The sequence below is a fragment of the Solanum dulcamara genome, chromosome 6 (genome assembly GCF_947179165.1).
Source record: "Solanum dulcamara chromosome 6, daSolDulc1.2, whole genome shotgun sequence".
Taxonomy (NCBI): Eukaryota; Viridiplantae; Streptophyta; class Magnoliopsida; order Solanales; family Solanaceae; genus Solanum; species Solanum dulcamara.
The window spans coordinates 21,949,274-21,972,934 of NC_077242.1; the positions used below are offsets into that span (position 1 = coordinate 21,949,274).

The following is a 23,661-nucleotide window of genomic DNA, read 5'->3' on the forward strand; positions in this document are numbered from 1 at the left end:
ATGGATTTCGATCTGAGGTGATCAGCGGATGTGTATCGTAGGACAAACATGCATGACGATATTTGACATTGCATTTGCATTCATTTGTTTCTATGATTGATCATGATCTGAGATTATATGTGTTTGCCTTAGTATAGTAGTGAAATGTATTTTTGTGTTCTATTGTATATTGTCTAGTATTTTAGTGCATTTGTGATATAAACTGTATAGATTGGGTTGTCTGAGTGTAGGTGTGTAGTTCTTGAGGATTATAGTTGGGATGTCAGGAGTACCCGTGTTCCACATTGCTTTACTTAGGGTTTAGTTTCTATTTTTTTTAGTACCGTGTTGTTGGTGCTCATCCCTTGCTTCTATATTTATGTAGGATCTGAACTCGACACCTCTTGCATTTAGTACTCCATTTATCAGGCCGAGCTTCTGGACATTTGAGAGGTAGCAGCTTGTCCTCTTCGGTAAACTCTCGTCATCTATTACTTTATGTTTTGTTCTACTTGGAAACTGAGACATATATATTTGTATCTTTTCATTTCTGTTGTAATAGGGGCTTGTACATGTGACACCAAGTCTTGGGTAGTTTAGAATCTAATTTTCCCTTATCCTAATCTATATCATTTTAGACTTTACATTTTTGCTCTTATTTTCGCATATATACAATTGTTCAGACTCTTAGGCTGACTCGTCTAGTGGGTTGGGCAAGTTCCACCACTCTCGAATTTGGGTCGCGGCATTAGGTTACAACCCAGCTTTCTCAAATCAATGCTAGAGCTAATACATGCACCGAGGTCGACTACATCCGTGAGAAAATAATGATCCAATGAAATGCATGTCATCATCAGCACCCAAACAACATGCACAAATCACATACAATAATGACTCCACAAGCATCTTACCCTCTAGAGCATACAAACAAGGCTCAAAAATACTACCAACCTATAATCAAAGCCTAAAGCTCGAATCTACTCCTCTAACTAAACCACAACGCCCAAATGGGAACTCAAAACTAACTAGGTAACAAGAAGGAGGAAAATGAGAAAACAGGTGCTCAACTAGTCAATCAATACCTCCAGATCTATCTGAAAAATATCACCTCAAGATTCATAACCACAAATAGCCCCGCCAAACAGCAACATGAAAGCATAGGGGATTCTAACTCCAAATCTAAAAATGGAATCCAATAGTAATTCACAAGCCTAACAAGGTGGAAAATCACTACACCAAGGCTCCAACGTAAGTACTTGAATAATGAAGAACAGTAAGTATCATAAACTCCCGCCAACAATGAATACAACAACTAAGGTTCAAACGACAACTCAAGTCTAAGGCACAAATCACCTAAAATAGGTTAACCAAAGCCAAACTAAGGCATAGTCCACAATCTTACCAACTAGATGGGAATTCTCATAAAGGTAAACTAGTCTAAGGCTCATCTCGCGATATACCAGCTCAAACTTGAGCTTTGAACAAGCTTCAATGGGGTGCTTAGGATTCATTCGGAATCCCATGCACGGAAATGGACTATGCTAACCCACCAAATTCGATGTTCTGGAATTAATGGCGCAGTTAAAATTTCCATCTGAGGTCGTCTGGACAAAATATGGGCCCCATACCCAAGCATAATTTTTGTCATTTCCATGAAAGGGCTCAAAATGAAATTAGATGCCTCGGGACACGAATGAAAGGTTGTTATAGACCAAACTTAATATTTCGGAGCTAAACGCACTAACAGAATCTCAATCCGAGCGTGGTTACCAAGAATGTTGACCAAGGTTAACCTTAGGCTAAATTTCAAAGATTAAAGCGCCAAATAGCCTCAAACTCGCATGGATTGCCTCGATACTCGTGTCAACTATGCTACTAGCCTAATTTATTCATTCTGGAGCTAATGGAACTGTCAAAATTCCATTCAGAGGTTGTCTTCCTAGAGTTTTGACCGAAGTCAATTATTCAAACTCCAAGAGTTGCAAAATAGGGAATCGGGCATAAAACTCAAACGAACGACCAGGCGATCGAACTGTCAGTGCCAGCAAGTCATAAATGGCTTGGGGTCACTACAAGAAAGCTTCAAATATTGAAAATATCAGAGAAAAATGAAAATGACTTGGAGGGTCATTACACTTCTAGTACTTCCAGTGCTCTTCTTCATTTGCTCTTTTAAAGTTGAGATCGTCTAATGCATGAATGAGTTGTAGTGCTTTATTCATTTCATCAATATCCTTCACCAAGTGTTCAATAACTAGTGCTTCATCCCTGAATTTGCATGTTTGATAAGTTGCAGCTACTACTTGTGGAATGGCCAAACCATGTCAGCGACATAAAACTTTGTAGTCGCACCTCTTAGAATATAAACTAGGTCAATCAAGTGTTTCACCCCAAATAATAAAATCATCCATTTAAGAAGAATTTTCTTCTCCCTCAATGATGTTTTCAGCAATTTTTAAATCATAATAAATATCAAACGATTTATTTTCTAGTGGACGAATTCGGCCATACTATTTTTTCCACACAAATCAGTGTAGCACCCATATACCTTCTTGGGTCCTTGGGGACATTTCTATTTTTATTTTTGTTGGTACTATCAAACCAACTTTGCAATTGAATTTTTCTTTGCATGATTGTGAATACAATGTTCAAAATAGTCATGAGACACCTATTTATAATACCATAAAAAAGACGGATATACATAAAAAAAATAATTAAAAAGCCACACACGGCCATGTGACTTACTTTAGGAATTTGTCACCGAGTCTTTGCAGTGTTGATTAGATGCTGCAACATTTTATAAAATAAATATCTGGATATCAGGAAAGTATAAATTTAATTATTCGAATATAATTTTAAAAACAAATAATTAGTTATTTTCCTATTAACAATTATCACGTAATAAATTGATTTAATTAAATTTGATATTAATTATCAAATATCATGAAAAAATTTATGCAGTGTTGAAACACATCAATATTACAAATTAACTACTACAAAATTGCAGAACACACGTTATAAGGAAAATATATCTGAAAGTTTGTCATAGATGTGTCATAAATCACTATTCATTCTAACTAAACTATTCACAATCCATATTCCAATTTATTTTCAGTACATCTTCTTGTTTCAAAACTATTCACACTGAAAATGATCATTACATAAAGGTGCTTACTTAAATTAATTAATTCCATCACCTTAATTTATTTATTTGATTTTAAATTAATATAAAATTTAAATAATAAATAAATGTTTTAAATTAACTAATTTTAAATTAAATATATGTAAAATATATTAAAATAATTAGTTATTTGTATTAAAATTTATCACATCATAACTTAATTTATTTAAATTTTAAGACCAATTATTAAATATCATAAAAAGTTTTTGCAGTGTTGAATAAAATCAACAGTGCAAAATTGCAGTGAATTCACTGACTGGGCTAGTGTTAGGGTTTTTGAAGGAAGTCGCACACTAGGGTGCGACTTACAAATTGCATATTGCCTTATGACTTACAAGTCGCATACTGTCGTGCGACTTCCTTCAAAAAACTCTACATATACGTAGCTTTTCATTTGATATATATTCACTTAACATGAAACTTCTATCAATGTTTAGATTTGTTGTATCACTAATCAAACAAAATAAAAAATTACATTCGATTTACAGCAAAATATATTTTTCCATACATAACAATCATGTTATGTCTTTAATTGCAAGGCAAAGAAGTTAGAATGCCTTTTATTACAAGGAGAAGAAGCTAGATTGTATGTTTGCATACATTCTAGCAAAAATAATTGTTAAGCGAGCCGTCATAAAGTTATCAAGTTCATGGAGTTCTAAATCTCGTAAAGTTTTCAAGCTCAGGACGCCTTGTTGAATGTTATAAAGCTATGGTGCTATTCTTAACACTATAGTAGGTCTTTATTATTATTGTTGTTGTTGCTATTGTTGTTGTTGTTATCCTCCAAAAATGAATTATATGTGGCTTAGTTCTTTGATGATTATATATATACTAGTTTTGGGAACGTGCATTGAACGCTTGACCCTTAGCACTATATAAAATTTATAAAAACTTAACTTTTGGTGATAATAAGAAAATACCTTTACTTTACTGTGTCCTATCAAGTTTATCCTTCGAGGTCATGTAACTTAAGAAATTTGACAATAAATAATTGATTTATATAGCTTTAGAAAAAATTTATTTATAAGTAGGAAGTGTCAATACATATTTCTTTCAAATATGGAATTTTTTTTTAAAAAAAAGCATTAATTAGTAATGAAGTGCTATAAATGTAATCCGAGTCCGGAATGTTGATCAAGATGAAAAAATATGTTGGAAAATAGTCTTGGTTGAATTTTAGGTCAATCGGATCAAAAGATAAATTTTCAAAGTGAAGCGACAAAAATAGAGAGGTGGGTGACAGGTCCGCAACGTGGACTAGCCGCAGACTTGAACTTAATTTTATCCTAGTTATTTTCTACGGAGTTAGAATTTGATTAGAAAAATTGCACTATGCGGGAACCAGTCCACGTCGCGGACCTGATCCCCCATAGGCCAATTTTTTTGCCCATTTTTATTCTTAAGGAGGAGCCTTCCGGTCTTTTTTTCACCCCTCTTATACTTACCCCACGACTGATATAGGTCGTTTTCAACATTAAAAGAATTCCTAAACGCATTCCTAAGTCTTTTACGCTAAATTAACTTAAGAGTTAGGGCTAAGGAGTGGAGAAGAGGCTAGGGTTCAGAAGATTCAAGCAATATCTTGAAAGATTGATTGTACTGTCTTCATTCCAAGTTTGTAAGGCAAACTAAAGCATGAATATTGTTCTTCCACGTGCCTCATAATTGTGATAGGTCAATTTGTGAATGAATTGAGTCCCCATAATTGTGTTTCTTGAGAATTTTCCATAAACTTATCATATTTTTACATAATATTGTGTAATTGATATTTTCTATAAACTTGTTCTTAAACAAATGATTTTGACCATTTACTTCAAAAACTCTCATGATACTTTGACTAATGATTGTATGAATATGATTAAGGATTTAGCCTAGAGACTTGAACTGTGAATGCATGATTGTGATTGGCATGTGAGCATGATGATGGTATTGATAGTGTTGGCGAGTTGGTAGTCTTGAATGTTGTCATAAATGATTGTATAAAACCTCTCTTAACTATGATTTGAGAATGATTGGGAAACTGATTGGTTGAAATGATTGATTTGATAGAACGAATGAGTTGAAAAGAGTCCAAAAGAGACTTACTGATTTGGTTTGATCTAGATTGAGTGTCTTATAAGCATTGAGTCTTAGAGGAGTATCAAGCACCAAATTAGGTAAGAGTAAGTAATAACTCGAACCTAATAACTACGTCGCCAAACGTATGAGAGGATTGAATCGTTAAAATCAAATGTTTCCTAAATTATTGTCTTGACATGATAGGACTTGATTGGTTATGGATTCATGATTGTTGATTCGTTCTTACCATGACAAGGTAATGGACGGATGTGACAATAACGTTGGCTTGTTGTACTGTTACTAGCTCATAAATGATAGTTGTTGGATAAGAGAAACTCCCATATTGGTCTTGATAGTACTCTGGTTTGGATTGGATTGGATTGGAATGGATTATGTATGATTGGTCTTTGTCTAAATCTTATTCTTGTTGAGACTTAGGACATCTTGATTGAGTTGTTCACCCTTCCGATTTGAGATTCTGAGTTGATTTGATTCTACCTTGATGCATGTTTCCTTCTGCTATTTTACATACTCGTACATTCCATGTACTAACGTACATTTGTGGTTGCATCATTTCATGATGTAGTGACAGGTACTAGAGATCATCAACAGGTGCATCGTTGAGGATCTATTTGCTTTCAACTAGTTGGTGAGTCCGCCCTATTTCTGGAGGATACCACAGTTATTTTTCCAGCTTTGAGTTAGCTTTCTTTTATTTGATTTGTGGTAGCCATGAACCTATCATTGGAACCACTTAGATTCTTGATAGAGGCTTCATAGACTAGATTACCGATGATGTTGATTCGTATCGTTTTGACTAGTTCATTCTTAATAGTTATTGAATAGTTGACCTTTGATCTTATTTATGAGTAGTATTCTTAATGAGTTGAGTTTTTCGTTGATAGATTGTGATTGAATGAATGTGTGATTGGACTAAGTGGTTTGCTTGAGGACCAGCAATAGTCTTCGAGTGCCGGCCACATCTAGGGTACCCTCCTGGGCCGTGACAATATTATAAATTAATAAAACAACATTGAATAATTATATAGTAAAAAATACACGAAATCTCTACTACAAACAATAATAACATCATATGGTATGCAAAATGTGCTACTTTATTTGAACTGATAAAACAACAAACTAATGATGAAAATGCGTATACATGAATAATTGGATAATGCAATAAGAATCTCTATCCTACATTACAAGTACTATTAATTTATCAGAAACACATAAACTTAAAAAACATTATGATCATAAATATATAAGAAATGAAATAAAGAATAAAAGTTAAAGTGAAAACATTTGTAGTATCAAACAAATATTAAGCTAAAACATAAATATACAAATTTACAAAAAATAAATTAATATAAATTATTACATTGGGAGTGGACTGGGGAAGGGTGGGGCAATAGGAGTGGGTGGTGGGGGTGGGGATGGGAAAAGGGACGTGGGCCCATAGTATTAAAGAAATTGTCATGCCCCAAGAGGGTACCCTAGGCGTGGCCGGCACTCAGAAACCATCTCTGACTTCTAAGAGAACCACTTGGTCTCATCACTTATTCGTTCATCAGCGGAAGACTTAATAAGAAAACTTATATGGGCTCTCCATTAACAACATCTCATGAAAGAAGAAGTTTTTAGAAGAAGTAGTTTCAAAGGAGAACTACTCCAATTACATCATTAAACTCTGTCTATGAAGCCTTTAATACTCTTAGATGGTGTCAATGACATGTCCATTACTACCTTAAAAGAAACATAATACTCAACAATAATTAAAGGATAAAGAGTTCCTCCAAATACAAGAAGGACTCACCAAATAGCTGAAAAATAATGATCTTCAACGAAGCGTCTGTTGAGGATCTCTAACACCTGTATCTGTATCATAAAACGATGCAGGTCGAATGACGTCAGTACGTGGAATGTACGAGTATGTAAAATGGCATGAAGGTAAGGACAAATATCAAGAAACTCCTCTCAAGAAAACTCAGCTCAGAACTCAACATCATCTCAACATCAATATGTAATGCAAGTTTAAAATATAATAATAAAAATAATAGTAACAAGCAATGCTTACTCAGTTGGGAGTTTCTCTAACCGACAACCATCACTTATGAGCTAGCGATGATACAACGAAGTAATGTTGTTGCCACATCCATCCAATACCTTGCTAGGGTAAAGGACATCACCATCTTGGATCCACTCATCAAAGTCCTCTTCTTGGGACTTAAGAGGCATAGCCTCCATCCTACGCTGGCTATGTAGTTCTAGGGTTTGAGTCAATTAAATTCTTACCCAACTCGGTGCTCAATACTACTCTCAAAATATGTGCTCATATTAATCTCATCATCTAGTCTCATTGGACTTTAATTTAAATCATCAAACTCATCTCATTACCTCTTCATCAATCATTATACTTCAAAAATATCATTTACATCTCATCAAAATATCTTGCTCAAAACATTATTTACTCAAATTCATCTAAACTCAACTATTTTGCTTTTTCAAAACTCAATAAAATACATATATAGTATTAATTCATATCACTCTTTTTATCAATGAAAATATTTTAAAAACCAACATATTTATTCAAAATATGTGTAAAAATATTCATGAACATCAAATCAATTAGGATTCATGGGAAAGTAGCCATGAATAATAATTTCAATAATATGAGAGATAACAATAATAATAATATTAACGCATAAATATAGCTAACTCAATAGAAGAAGAATTAATTCATTTAAAATTTAAGATTTGGATAAAACTCAACTATAACTCAATTATAATGAATTAAAATATTGGGCGCATGGACGAACTCAATCCGATGCTATGAAAGTCTTACATACCTTAAATCCGAAGCTTTACTCCGATTTGGAACACTCTTGGACCCCTAGCCTTTTCTTCTCACCGGAGCATTTTGTGTACTACCCGGAGTATAAGAATCACCGGAGTAGTATTTTTATACCACTAAAACTATATTTGAAAAGAAGTAAATAAGTATATAGAGAGAAGAGTTGCTTAAGAAAGTTTGATGAATAAAATGAGGAAATAAGGTGAGTATTTATAGGTGTGGAGGAGGGACCTAACAATAAATAAACATAATCATAAAGGATGATCTTGAAAATTCAATGGAGAATTTTGATGTCATGGATGATGTCAAATGGTTCTAGATCTTTTTATGGTAGGTGAGATAAAATCTCTTTTAACGGAATATCCGTTTTCAAAGCTGCATTTGAATAAGATAAATTCCTTATTAGGATTTGGTATCTTCATAAGAATTGTAGATATAGAAGTCTAGTTTCAGTTAGTTCAAGAATCATCCAATTTAGATTATTCTACATCGAGATATGAATTTTATTCTACAAATACTCCATTCTGTCACAGCACTATGTCTTGCAAAGATTAATTTATTTGATCTACTTAAACTCCGAATCTTAAGATATGGTCTCATGAAAGTTGTAGGTAATGATGTTGTGATTACGCAAAAATTTGAATCACCTAATTTGGATTATCCTATGAAAAGGTATGCCCAAATTACTTTAGACATGAGAGAACATGATCAAAATACTTTAGAACATGATCAAAATACTTTAGGCATGAGAGAACATGATCAAAATACTTTTAGAACATGATCAAAATACTTTTCATGCCTTCATATAAGGACTTTTGATAAATCAACAATTTAATGCATTTAAAAGCCAATATAAGTTAATATAAGATAGGTAATTAAATTTCAAATATTTAATAATCTATGCATTTGGAATCATGATATGAAAAATCCATAAAGTTTCATGCTTGAATTAAATAGAAAACTTTGATAATTCATTTGGACTTCATGAAAGAAAGGATCCATGAATCAATAATATTTAGGGGGTGTAACAGAAATTCATGAGGCATCTTGCGACTTGTAATTCACAGGTTGCCGTGCGACTTACAAGTTGCTAGCTTCTTCGTGAATTCCTTTAACAGTGGACGTTAACGGCGTCAGATACAAAAAAGAAAGTCGCAAGAAGCCTTGCGTTTTTGCCCTTTTAGTTTTAAAAAGAATTAATTACCGTTTTGAATTTTTTGCAAAAAAAATATACCCTTTCGTCTCCGGGCACTTTCATATGTTGTACGTGTGCATAAATTACTATGTCAACTAAGTGGTTTTACCTTGTTATATTATTCCTTCTATTTGTGGAGATTATATATCATGATCCAACTCATCGGATTGTGAAAACACCTACTCTAACATATAGATAAAAGAACCCTTACCATCCTATTCAAAAAGGGTAATGCGAAAATTACTAAAACATGAGAAATTTCTTTAATAACTTGAAAAAATGCCATGAAAGTCAATGTAATGACCCTGAAGGTCATTTTTGGAAATTTTTATAAAAAGACCATTTTACCCTTCCTAGTAGTTTCCCTGAGTCATATTTGATTGATATCTGATATCGATTTCGTAGTTTTCTTGAAAAGTAGAGATTTTTGATAAATTTTGAGTTTTAGAGGTTTAGAATGACTCAAAAGTGGTATTTGAGGTCATTTAGAGTTTTGAGCCTCAGAATGGAATTACGTCAATTTCACTAGTTCTAAAATATTTAAATTGGTCCAGAAGAGTTGACGGAATCACATTTGGAGGCATATCGTGGATTTGAGGGGTTGAGTTGGAAATAATTGAGTTTTTGGCCATAGGTTTGACTTTGGTAACCATTTGAAGATTGGAAGCTCAGAATTTAATTTTGATGACTCCATTGGATTCAGAGGGTGATTTAGGCCTACGGAGAGTTCCTGTGTATTTTTCGGAAGCTCTGAGGGCGTTTTGATCTTTTGAGGAATGTTGGTTTAGTTGCGACTTTTTGTTTTCGGGTCAAGGAGGCCTCGAAATCGAATTCCAATGATTCCATGAGTCCAGAACGTCGAGTTAGTAGAGTTGCATATATCGTTTGTCTATACGGGATTCCAAATGAATCTCGAGGGTCAATTCGGAGACTTTAAGACTTGGTGAAAGTTGCTGGTTCTGGTGTCTTCGCTTAAGCGAAGGGGGTGTTGCAAAATCGACCTTCGCTTAAGCGAACACTATGTCGCAAAAGCGAAGGTCCAAATTTTTGTGAAGGGTCGCAAAAGCAACTGAGGAGGACGTTTTAGCGAAGGAGTGGGGGTCGCAAAAGCAACCCAATTCTCGCGAAAGCAAGGGTTCGCTTAAGCGAACCCCTGTCGCTTAAGCGACATCTGGGAGGTGTTTTGGCTAGGATTTATGCTATATTCTCCATTTTTTAACTTTGGAGCTCGGTAGGGGCGATTTGGCCGGGGTTTATGCTATATTCTCCAAACATTGTAATATCAATAAAACTTATGAATCAGCTAATAACACCTAATATATCATGAACACAATAAAAATAGCAGTAAAACTTATGTTTTACTGATACATTTTGTGTTTGGTTTGTATCAACTAGCGATGTATCATGAAAAAGACTTATGTATCAAATCGCGATGTATCAACATTATTTCTATGTATCAGAAGAGATATTTTTGAAATTTTTACAAATGGAAGAAAATAATTGAAAATATAGGAATATAAGGTGTGTAATTTGATAATTTTTCCTTAATTTCATTTACATGTATAGTTGTTGTTTGGCCATGCTTTATTGTGAATTCTTTTATTTATAATTGTATTTATTTTCAGAGAAAAAAGTAATATCTATAAATTAGATTTGTGTTTAGCCACAAACAACAAGCTAAAATTGCATTTATTTAGTTGTGCGTAATTTAGAGTGAAAAAAATTAAAATATATTTTTGTTATTTTTTAAATTCTTAAAAATAATAATTTTTTATGGGCAAATGTATTTTTCAAATTTCAACTAAATCAAATTTTTAAAAAGAAATTCATGGTCAAACGTCCATAAAAATTAAATAATCCCTTTACGTTTTAAGTACAACATTATAGGTCAAAAATTAATATTTTTCTTCAAAAAAATAAACTAAAATTCCGATGTCAGTTATTAAGATACTATACAATTATAAATTATTTCAAATAAAACTCTATGATACTCAAATTTTGCATCAACGTAATACATTTTTTTCCTATCACATTTTCTTCAAAATCAAGTCAGCTAACAATATTGCTTTCAAAAAATTTGTTTATTTTTAAATTATAAATACAATAATTGTTAAAGTTGAGTTGCATCTTATTCTTTTATATGACCCATGGATTATAAATAAATAAATACAGGATATATATACTAGTTGTCTCAAAAAGTAACATATTAAAATTAAAAAGAATGAAGAAAAAGAAAAGGAATAATAGGGTAGTTTTTTGAGAGTGCCGCCGATCTACTGGGCTTGATATCTCGGTGGTAGCTTCAAGTTGAGAAAACCTAGAAGTAGCTCTATGAGGTCGCGACAATCACAATCTTAGATTCAGATCAAATAAAAAATGTTGCTAACAATCAGACAGGCGAGGCAGAAAAGTAGAGCCCTCTTCAATCATCCCGAATCCGCCATTAACAAGAATACCCTTTTGTTCTATCTATTTTACTCCACCAATACTCCTTTTGCCGCCTCAAAGGCAATCCCTGCATACCCACGTCCCTTTTTACCTTCATCTTCAAATGTTTTGTCAACTTCAGGAGAATGGCAGCCGAAAGATGTTGTTTTATCATTTAAGGAGTGGTTCATGAGCAGAAAAAATCCAGTTTTTGATCGGATCTTTGAGATATTACGAACCCAAGATGATATTACAGCTGATATATCAATGTCTCGACTCAAACTTCGACTCTCCGAGACGTTGATTCTTGACGTGTTAAACTATGAGAAAAACAAGGATGTATTGTCTTGTTTGAAATTCTTTGATTGGGTGGGTCGACAACGGGGTTTTCATCACACTCGTTGTACTTTTAATGCCATTTTCAGGATTCTATCAAAGGCCAAGCCAATGTCTTTGATGGTTGAATTCATGGATAAGTATATGAAGCAAAGATATTTCCATAAATCTCGGTTTTACAATACTTTGGTAATTGGGTATGCGGTGGCAGGCAAGCCTGAGCTTGCACTCCAAATGCTTGGTAGAATGCGGTTTCAGGGTAATGATTTGGATGCATTTGCTTATCACGTGTTACTTAATGCTTTGGTGGAGGATGGTTTCTATGATGGGTTTGAGATGGTTCTGAAGCAGATTAAATTTAGAGGTTTTGAGAATGCAATAACACATGCTATATTCGTTAAGTGTCTTTGCCAGCAAACAGAGCTGGATAGAGCTGAGGAGTATCTTAGAGGGATGTTGAGAAATGGAGGGGTAGGATTGAGTGAGATTGTGGTGGCTAATCTTGTGGATGCTTTATGTAAAAGTAAGCAGTTCACAAGAGCTGCAAGTTTGATGCAGGATTTTAGAGAGTCTGGTTTGGTTCCAATGGAACAGGCATATAGTGTGTGGATTAAGGACCTTGCTCAGGCTGGGGAGCTAAGTGAAGCAGTTGAATTCTTGAAAGGCAAGAAACTGCCTGACGAGTATGTTCCTGATGTTTTTCGCTATAACAGATTAATGTCTCGGCTTTTAAGAGAAAACCGGCTAGAGGAGGTTTATGACTTGTTGATCGACATGAAGGATCAAGATATAATACCTGATGATGTCACCATGAATGTAACTTTGTGCTTCTTCTGCAAGGTGGGGATGACAGATGTTGCCTTGGAGTTATATGACTCTAGAGCAGAATTTGGCCTCTCTATAAGCTGTATGACCCATAACTATCTTCTAAATGCTCTATTAGGTGAAGTAAGTGTTGATGAAGCGTATTTTATGTTGAAGAATGCCATTCAACAAGATCATTTCCCTGGTACAAGGACATTTTCTATTATTGCTGATGCTCTTTGCCGAGAGGGGAAGCTTGATAGAGTGAAAGAGTTGGTTCTTGTTTCTCTGGAACGGAATTACATGCCCAGTGACTCAACCTATAACAAGTTCATATCAGCCTTATGTAGGGCCAACAGGGTGGAAGATGGATACTTGGTACATGAAAAGCTCAGCAGATTGGATAAGGTTACTAGCAAGACTACTTATTTTCACTTGATTAGTGGCTTTAACAAGTCAAGTAGGGGAGATATTGCAGCAAGATTGTTAATAGAAATGCAAGAAAATGGTCATAGACCAGGCCGGCGATTATACAGGGCGGTTATTTGCTGTTTATGTCAAATGGAGGATCCAGAGAAGCTATTTTACAGTTTATTAGAGATTCAGTTGTCTCGGCATGAATCTAGCTGCCTTGTTTATAATTACTTCATTGATGGAGCTGGTCATGCTGGAAAACCTGAGCTGTCCAAAGATGTATATGAAATGATGAAGAGAAACGGTATCACACCAAATTTTGAGTCTGACATTTTAATGTTGCACAGTTACTTAAAAGCTGGAAAAATTGCTGATGCCTTAAATTACTTTCGCGACTTGTCCAATAGAAGAGGTCTAGGAAGAAAACTATGGAACACCATGATTATTGGGCTTTGTAAAGCTAACAAGCCTGAAAATGCATGGAACATGTTCTGGGAGATGAGGTCAACTCATTTGAGGCCAAGTATAGAATGTTATGAGGAACTTGTTAAATTGATTTGCTTATGGAGAGATTATTATAAGGCTATTCTTCTGGTTGAAGACTTGATGCAAGATGGTCGTCAGGTTTCATCCTTTATTGGCAATGTACTTTTGTTACACTCGTTGCAAGCTCATGGAGTCTTTAATGCTTGGATGCACTCACGAGACTTGCGTAATACGAAGGAACATAGCTTAGCTCTAGGCAATCTGATCAAGACTTTCTCTGGTGGTTGTAAGCTGGAGAGTGATATTTTGCAAATTGAAGAACTGATTCGACAATGTTTTCCTCTTGACATCTACACTTACAATTTGTTGTTGAGAAAACTATCCATAAGCGAAATGGATCTTGCTTGCAATTACTTTGAGAGATTATGCAAGAAAGGATATGAGCCAAATCGATGGACTTACAATATTTTAGTTCAAGGTTTCTTAAGAGTTGGCCGGTCTTCTGAGGCTAGAAGATGGATGGAAGAAATGTTCAGTAAAGGTTTTGATCTGACTGAGGCTACGAAGAAATTTCTTTATACTATTGATGAATCTCATTCAAGATGTAATGGGGTTCCTCATTCAGGTATTTAATGCAACATTGTTTGATGTATTACTTTTGTTGGGTTCCTCTTGTAAGGAGAGAAGATGTCAGCTTCTTTTAGTTTTTTCCCACGAAGATTATAAGTTCTGGTTGTTTTACTTCTTTCAAAATCCAACTCCTATGACTAGTAAAGAGTAAAGACAAAAGAAGTAATCTAGGATATTAAGTTAACTTCTTACTGCCTTCTAACATTGTGCGGACACCTGATCTATGAGTTTTGAGATCTGCACTACATCAAAACTACCATTTGTAATGTTGAGCTGCATTGGCATTGAGTTAGTATGATTCTATGATGGTCTACATGGATTCTTTATTGATATACGTTTTTGAGTAGGTATATATTTCCGCTTCAGATAACTTCTATTGTTACTACTTTTTAAAGTAGAAGCTGTGTTGTATTGTAGGTGGTCAGCATCAAGTGAAAAAGCTACTTGAGTTAATTCAAAAAATAAGTGGGAGGGATATTGCATTGACTAGGATTTTTTTTACTTCATCTGGTATCTCTCTGTTATGGAAGTGTTACATATAAAAGCAAACCTGATTTCTATGCAAATGTAAGCTGGATAGGGAAAACTTGCTATGGAGTAAAATTTAGAACTATGTGTGTTGTATTTAAAAAAATTCTTATTTTGCACCCAACAGTGTGGCCTAGTGAGGAGAAGAACCATGAGGTCTCACATTCAAATTCCAGCGGAGACAAATACTAGGTGATTTCTTCCCATTTGTCTAAGCTCAAGTGGACAGAGAGGTATCCATGGACTGATGGAAGTAGTCGAGGTGCGCGCAAGCAAGCCTGGACACCACAATTATGAAAAAAAAACTTATCTTAACCATAAGAAATTTTATTTGTTTAAGGTGTATTCAACATATTCCATTGCTGTTGTAACATTCATTCATAAAGGCTTGTATCATTTTACTTAAGTTTAAAACTTGTTACTTCACTGGCCAAATTTAGGGTTATGTTCAATATCAATTTCCATCCAGTATTTAGGCAATTGGGGAAATCAATTAGGTAACAAAATGCAAGCTTGCCTCTTCCAATTTTCTTCTGGGGTTTATTGATTTTTGCTGCATTTCATGTAATTCCATATATGATGAACTTTATCTGTTCAAGATCTTTCTTGCAGTCCCATGTCCTGCATTGTATACCATCTTATCTGTTATTTCTCAGCCCTTTAACTTTCTTTTTTCATATCCAAATTACCTTTTTATCTTACTTTCACATTTTGCATCTTAGGTTTGTCTGCTTGGCTGTGATTGTTGATGTGGCTGTCTGAAAGTAAGCTGGTGGCACATGAACCTTAGTGCATTTGAAGATGGAGTACTATTGGTATTGGTTGTCCTGATTCCTTCAGAGTTATGGGACTGGGCTGGAAACGTTCTCTGGATTTAATGCATGGGTCAGTGAAGTAGCCATTATAACGGATGCCATGTCCTGTGCTCTGAGTGAATCTTAAAGGTAGAGAAGCAGTAGCAGGAAGATGGAGAAAAGCCTCAACGGTGTGATGCAAACTGATTAACAAGCTTACTTGCTTCAGGTTTGAAACAACTTGATTTGAGATGATTTACGAAATACTTTTAGCATTTTTTAGATTTGAGGCTACTTTCATCTCGTGAAATTCGGGTTGTATATGAGATGATCTAATATCTTTGGCATGTTCTGGAATCTACCTCGAACTTTGACCATTCTATTTCATAATTTCCTAAAACTATGTTTCATGAGAACTTTTGTGCACCATCAATGTAAGTTATTATATAAGGTACATATATGGTTTTGTCAAGATGAGTGGTCTCCATGGTGAACAAGATGAGGTAAGGGAGGTTGAGATAGTTTGGGCATGTGAAGAGGAGATGTGTAGATACCCAGTGAGAAGATAGAGGTTGGATATAGTGGGGACGAGGAGAGGTAGAGGTAGGCCGAAAAAAGTATTAAGGAGAGGTGATTAGACAAGAAATGACAGATCTTAAACTTACTGAGAACATGACCTTAGATAGTAGGATGTAGAGGTTGCGGATAAGGGTAGAAGGTTAGTAGGTAGTCGAGCTTTGTGTTAGTATTAGCCTATTCATGTAGTCTTTGGCTTGGTGGTAGTCTAGAGCACCATGTATGTCGTAGTATTAGCCTATTCATGTAATTGTTGGCTTTTGGTATCTGTTGTTGTTTGTTGTTTACTATGTTTAGGTGATTGCACCTTGTTGTTGATGTTACAATTCCTTGCATATATGCTTCGCATTGCTGCCTATTAGTTGTTATTTTTGTCTGCAGTGCCGTTTTTTCTTTCATTACTACTTTGATTTGCTTCACTTGAGCCGAGGTTCTTTCAGAAACAATCTCTCTATCTCCAAGAAGTAGAGGTAAGGCTTGCGTATACTATACCCTCCCTAGACCCAATTTGTGAGATTTTACTGGGTATGTTGTTGTTGTCATATAATTCTTGATTTGTCAATCATGTCTTTCTAATTGTATCTCTTTCCAAGTTATGGTTGGGTATTGTTGTCATCTTTGACTCAGATTTTTTATTGCTACTAGAGCTTGAAAAGTTTCAGAATTAACAATAATAATATTCCTTATGTCCGTCCCCCAATTTGAACTGGACAAAAGTTTAAGAAAGAAAAAGAAGATCTTTTCGCAGTTAAATTAGATGTGGATAATATACCAAAAGTACTTCCATACCCAATAATTTGTCTTTGTAACCAGTGGGCCTACGACAAGCACGTCAATTGCAAAATAGGAACAAAAGTTAACTGGTTTCTAATTATAGAAAGATGTCTTATCTTTCGCAGGGGAAAAAAGGAAATTGTGCCAAACAAATTGGGATAGAGGGAGTAATAATAATGAGAAGGGCTATCATAATTATTTATTGGTGTGGTGAAGTGCATGTTTAAGAATTTAACAAGTGATTATGCATCATATCATCATTGTTCTACTTCTCCTCCTCCTCATCATCATCATTGTTATCCTTTTATTGGTTCTGCATGAGTGCACATTTAAGAGCTTTTGAGTGTGGTACACATCATTCCTGCACTAGTGTGATTGTCGCCTCTCGTCTTCAAGAAACAACAACAACATAACTAGTACTATCTCACAAAGTGATGTCTGGGGAGCGTAGAGTGTACGCAGACCTTACCCCTACCTCAAATATAGAGAGGCTGTTTCCGATAGTCTCTCGTCTTCAAGCAGTGATGTCTATTATCACCTGCTTAGCAGTTCATATCATTGAACTTTGAGCTGCTTTGCAGGCCATCCATACTGATTACCAAGTTCCCTCCACCTCTACTGGTTAGCAATATGAGTATGACAACTATTGGGGCCAATATCAACAATAAAGGCCTTTTACTAAATGGATGGATCACAAAAATGATCCTGTTCTTTTGTTGTTTCTGATACCAAATAAACTTTCTCAGAGTCATGTGGTGATCAGACTTTTCCCAAACCTATCAGGATAACACTTCCCTACACAAGATGGTCCAAAAGTTTGTGAAGTCCTAGAGGAGAACTGATATAAGTTTTCACTTTATATGACAGTTCTTGTTAGTTTGTATTCTCATAGGAGCTTGTAAGATTCTTAAGAGGAGTTTGTCAGGCCTCATCTTATGCAGCTAATTTTCTAGATGGTTATCTAATACATATTGAAATTGTCAGGCACCATCAAATATAATGGTAAAATGATGAGATTCTGTTATATATTGTTGAAGAATCCTTTAAAGGCTTCACTGTCTATTATCATATTAATAGCTGCTTGAGCATAGGGTAAGGCAGTTGCTTATGTAGTGAATGTGATTATTGATTAGTATGTTCTGTAGAATGTTAAGCACCGATCGAAGCAAAACAGTGATGCTCAAATTTTAGTTTATTGGTCCATCAATAAAACTCGAGGGCTGTCAGTTATGTAGAATCCTGTTATATAAATTGAACTATGAGTCGAATTGCTATTCTCAAGATTAGTATGCCGTGAAAACATTTTAAGAAGTTGCTTCTTTTGAAAGAAAACATTCAATTTAGCTTCTATTCAAAAGTTCTTCTCATCTTTGATGACAATATATTTCTCTGTTTGTATCAATAATTGTTACATTTGCATGGGAGAATTTTACTGCCTAGTTCCTGTGATCTCTCATTTTCGACATGTATGTTCTAAAAGGTTTCCCATGGAAAGGAAAGCTTGAACGTGTTTTAGAACATGTTTTTTCTGCTGGAAAGAAAATTAACGCTCTACTTACCAAAAAATATTCTGCTTGCAACAAAATTTTGGTCGTAAATGTGGACAGTTATCAGAGATGTCTATTTGAAACATATTGATGTCCTACTCTAATGACGAGCTATCTATGTGCAATATATTTATGTCCTACTCTAATGACGAGCTATCTATGTGCAATATATTTATGTCCTACTCCAATGACCTTGTGGCAAGTTAAAACAATTTAATGATTTTCTGGATCTAATTAATTGCACGCTATTTGGTGGGTGCTTCCTAGAACAGGAGGAGACGATAACAAGTTGGAGGATGAGCAACTGAATGCTAGAGAAGGAAGACATGGGAAAACAACCACTCTAAGTATTTTGTGGCTAATATGGGGAGAGACATGATAGAATCTTCAAGGAGTTGAGAATTGAATATCAAAAGTCAAATTTCTCTCTTGTATCATTTGTGTCCTTGGGAGAAAATACCATGCTGTATAGATGGTCAGACTTAGGGAGGTCTAACTCATACTTGGAACAAACTTTTATTCTCGCTCGGGGACGGGGACGAGGGTAAGGAGGGGTGAGTGAGTTAAAGAAGCGTCTAGACTGAGAGTAGGTTCTTGGAACATTGGCACGTTAACGGGAAAGTCCATAGAGCTAGTTAAGATTCTTAAGAAGAAGACGATTAATATAACCTGTGTCCAAGAGGCCAAATGGGTAGGTCCTAAAGCTAAGGAGGTAGACGGGTATAAGCTCTGGTTCTCTGGTAGATCAAAGTATAGGAATGGGGTAGGCATTTTAGTAGACAGTGATTTAAGGGACCAGGTGGTGGGGGGTAGGAGAATCACTGATAGGATGATGTCGATTAAGGTGGTCGTTGAAGGGACCACTATGAACATTATTAGTGCTTACGCGCCGCAAGCGGGCCTAGTCGAGGAAGAGAAGAGACGTTTTTGGGAGGATTTGTACGAGTTAGTGGGAAGCATACCGCCTAGCGAGAAACTGTTCGTGGGAGAGAGGATTTCAATGGGCACATCAGGTCTATTTCATGAGGGTATGATGATGTGCATGGAGACTTTGGCTTCGTGGACAGAAATGGAGGAGTTTCACTTTTAGAATTCGCAAGAGTTTTTGGGTTGGTGATAGCCAATTCGAGTTTCCCAAAGAAGGAGGACCACTTGGTAACCTTTCGTAGTTCGGTGGCTAAGACTCAGATAGACTTTTTACTCCTTAGGAAGGATGATAAAGGTCTGTGCAAAAACTGTAAGGTCATTCCGAAAGACAATCTTACAACCCGACATAAGCTTTTGGTGATGGATTTAGGGATCAAGATGACGAGGAAGAAAAGGGTTGGGGATGATCAACCTAGGATTAGATGGGGGAATTTGACCACAACTAGTGCCCTGGAGATAGGAGAGAAATTGAAGGACATGGGGGCCTGGGATAGTAGTGGGGATGCCACCAGTATGTGGGATAGGACGGCTAGTTGTATTAGGATTGTAGTAAGGGAAGTGTTAGGAGTCTCGACAAGTAGTCGTAGTCAGCATCAAGGGGATTGGTGGTGGAATGGAGAAGTGCAAGGGAAGGTGGAAGCAAGGAAGATGGCGTATGCAAAGTTGATAGAAAGCACGGATGAGGTGGAGAAATGGACGAATAAGGAACTTTATAAGATAGCGAGGAAGGAGGCGAAGTCGGCGGTTTCGATGGCAAAAACGGCAGCTTTTGAACGCTTTTATGCTGAACTAGAAGAGAAAGGTGGGGATAGGAAATTGTTCAGGCTAGCCAGAGCGCGGGAGAGAAGGGCACGCGATGTGGATCAAGTGAAGTGCATTAAGGACGAGAATGGAAAAGTATTGGTAGATGCGACTCTTATTAAACAGAGATGACAGTCATACTTCCATAAATTACTGAATGACGAAGGGGACAGAGACTTCGTGTTGGGAGATTTGGAGCATATAGGGAGGCGGCACGATCTTGGGGATTGCAGGAGTATTACGGTCGAAAAGGTTAACGGTGTTGTGTGTAAGATGCGCTGGGGAAGAGCGACCGGACCTGATGAGATCCCTGGGGAATTTTGGAAAAGCGCGAGCTCGGTAGGTTTGGCGTGGTTGACTAAGTTATTTAATGTCATCTTTAACACGACAACGATGCCTGAAGAATGGTGGTTGAGCGTAATGATCCCTCTATACAAAAACAAGGGGGATATCCAGAGCTATAACAATTATAGAGGTATCAAGCTTCTAAGCCATACTATGAAAGTGTGAGAAAGAGTGGTGGAGATGAGGGTGAGGAGAGGCGTGTCTATTTCAGAGAACCAGTTCGGATTTATGCCGGGGCGCTCAACTACAGAAGCCATCCATCTTATGAGGAGATTGATGGAGCAGTATAGGGAGAGGAAGAGAGACTTGCATATGGTATTCATCGACCTAGAAAAGGCTTACGATAAAGTTTCACGAGAGATACTATTGAGATGTTTGGAGGCTAAAGGTATACCTATGAAATACATTAGGGTGATCAAGGACATGTATGAGGGTGCCAAAACCAGGGTAAGAACAGTAGGAGGGGACTCAGAGCACTTTCCAGTTGTGATGGGGTTGCATTAAGGATCAGCTCTTAGTCCATTTTTATTTGCCTTGGTGATGGATGCATTGACGCGACAAATTCAAGGTGAGGTGCCATGGTGTATGCTTTTCGTGGACGACATAGTCCTGATCGATGAGACTAGCAGCGGAGTTAACGCTAAGCTGGAGGATTGGAGACATACCTTGGAGTCTAAAGGGTTTAAATTGAGTAGGACCAAGACAGAGTACTTAAAGTGCAAGTTCAGTGAGACACCTCAGGAGGTTGGCGCGGAAGTTAGCCTTGGTGACCAGGCTATCCAAAAGAAAAGTAGTGTCAAGTACCTTGGGTCTATTATGCAAGGCTGCGGGGAGATTAATGACGATGTCACACATCGTATTGGGGCAGGGTGAATGAAATGGAGGTTCGCTTCTGGTGTGCTATGTGACAAGAAGGTGTCACAACAACTTAAGGGCAAGTTCTACAAAGTGGTGGTTAGACCGGCTATGTTATATGGGGCCGAGTGTTGGCCAGTTAAGGTCTTTCACGTTCAAAAGATGAAAGTTGCCGAGATGAGAATGTTGAGATGGATGTATGGGCATATCAGGAGTGACAGGATTAGAAATGAGGCTATTCGAGACAAGGTAGTAGTGGCCTCGGTGGAAGACAAGATGCAGGAAGTGCGATTGAGATGGTTTAGGCATGTGAAGAGGAGAGATACAGATGCCCTAGTGCAGAGATGTAAGAGGTTGGCCATGGATGGTTTCAGAAGAGGTAGAAGTAGGCCGAAGAAGTATTGGGGAGAGGTGATTAGACAGGACATGGCGCAGTTACAGCTAACCGAGGACATGACCCTAGATAGGAGGGTATGGAGGGCTCATATTATGGTAGAAAGCTAATACAAAGTCTCGTTATTCTGCGTTATTAGTAGGCGCACTAGCGCACTATAAAGTTTTAGTGTTATGATTTCTGTTATTATTTATTACTCTTTGTACTTTCAGTATTCTATTTTATCTGGATCACTTTACGTTATTTATGTTATTTACTTTTATCATATTGCTTTGTACTTCTTAATCGTATTTGACCTCTTTTTTATGCTTTTATTGAGCCAAGTTTCTCTCAGAAACAACCGTCCTACCTTGGTAGGAGTCAGGTCTGCGTACATTTTACCCTCCCCAGACCCCACGTTGTGGGATTTCACTGGGTTGTTGTTGTTGTATCACTAACAACCATATTGGTCTGAATCAATGAGATATACTTGATTTATTAGAAGATAAATTGCATGTTGTTTTTTTTTTGTTATCAGTAATTATGTGGTGTATTCATTTGCTCCAAATTTTTTAGCAGGCCCGGATGATAACGAAGCTTCTGTTAGGTGGCCCGACAAAGGAGAGAGGACCCACAAAACTAGAAAGACAACTGCTCTACTTCTATACATTTCACCTTTCTTGAAGTAGTCGACATTCAATGTGGAAGGTGTCTTGGTACATGTAAATGTCATCTGGACCAAAGGCACTAGTGCATTGCTATTAGTTTCAGCTATTTTTACGTCTTGAGGTCATCATCAACTTCATGGCAAGCAACCAAATAAATTTAGGGGTGCTGCTCCTAGTAGTTCTTGACCGTGCTTCGACCTGGAACAATCATTTATTGCTTAGGCCTTTCAGTCTTTCTCTGCTGCTTTTAATTAGCCGTCGGGGAATACTTGAGTGTTTAGCCTGCGGAAGCTTGACACACCACACGTCTTCCATGTGGGCTGTTGTTTTGATGAACTACTCTTCTTGGAGTATTTCCTTGCTATTAAAAAGATGAGTTAATTTGATATCTCTTCTGTCATAGAAGACTTACTATTTATTGCAGCAGATTGGATGTTTCTTTGTGCTTTTGGGTCTGGGAATCTCACTTTTATCATGAAGATGAAGATACATCAGGGATGACTTGCAACTGAGAGAGCTGACTCGTACATTGTCCCACCTTGTATGGTTAATACATCCCACAAGGCTTTTTGTACTGTTGGCATTAAAATTAGTTCATTCTTTGTTAGTACTAAAGTGGGATGTTTGAGCTGGCTGATGGCCTAGAATTTCTTAGGCAACTCGCATTCCCTGCTTTATTTATTTTGTAATTTGATTATAAATTACAGGGAAAAGGGCTAAATGTATCCCTGAATTATTCAAAATTGGTCAGTTTTATTCTCCGTTACATTATGAGTTCCTTATACATGGGGCTTGTTTGGCATTGCTGATAAAAATTGCTTATTTTTAGCAGCACTTTTTTAAAATAGCTTTTTAAAAGGTGTTTTTGAAAATAATAATTTGTGTTGGGTTAATCTTTTTTGGGAAAAGGGTCAAAAATGCCCTCAAATTATTTGAAATGAACAAAAATGTCCTCCATTTTTAGTTTGGTTCAAAAATATTTTTACTGTCAATATTTTGGTTCAAAAATGCTCTTTTTCAAATAAATATATTATTTATTTTCTTTTTGAACACATTTTTTTAATAATATTTCTTTTATTAGCAAATATTTATTCTACTTCAATTAG

The 23,661-nt window shown here is 36.2% G+C and overlaps 1 protein-coding gene across 5 annotated transcripts; it reads left to right on the plus strand.

Annotated features, from left to right (window-relative positions):
* Positions 1-11,494: 11,494 nt before the first annotated feature.
* LOC129893086 (pentatricopeptide repeat-containing protein At1g71210, mitochondrial) lies at positions 11,495-23,323 on the plus strand. 5 transcript variants are annotated; one of them, XM_055968580.1, is made up of 5 exons: positions 11,495-14,362; positions 15,023-15,157; positions 15,618-15,918; positions 16,647-16,735; positions 22,464-23,323. In XM_055968580.1, the coding sequence occupies exons 1-2, from the start codon at positions 11,647-11,649 to the stop codon at positions 15,085-15,087; spliced, it is 2,781 nt and encodes a 926-aa protein (XP_055824555.1). In that variant the 5' UTR covers positions 11,495-11,646; the 3' UTR covers positions 15,088-15,157; positions 15,618-15,918; positions 16,647-16,735; positions 22,464-23,323. The 5 variants fall into 5 exon arrangements, with proteins under 5 accessions (XP_055824555.1, XP_055824554.1, XP_055824553.1 ...); XM_055968579.1 differs by having other exon boundaries at positions 22,467-23,323; XM_055968578.1 differs by lacking the exon at positions 16,647-16,735.
* Positions 23,324-23,661: the final 338 nt, after the last annotated feature.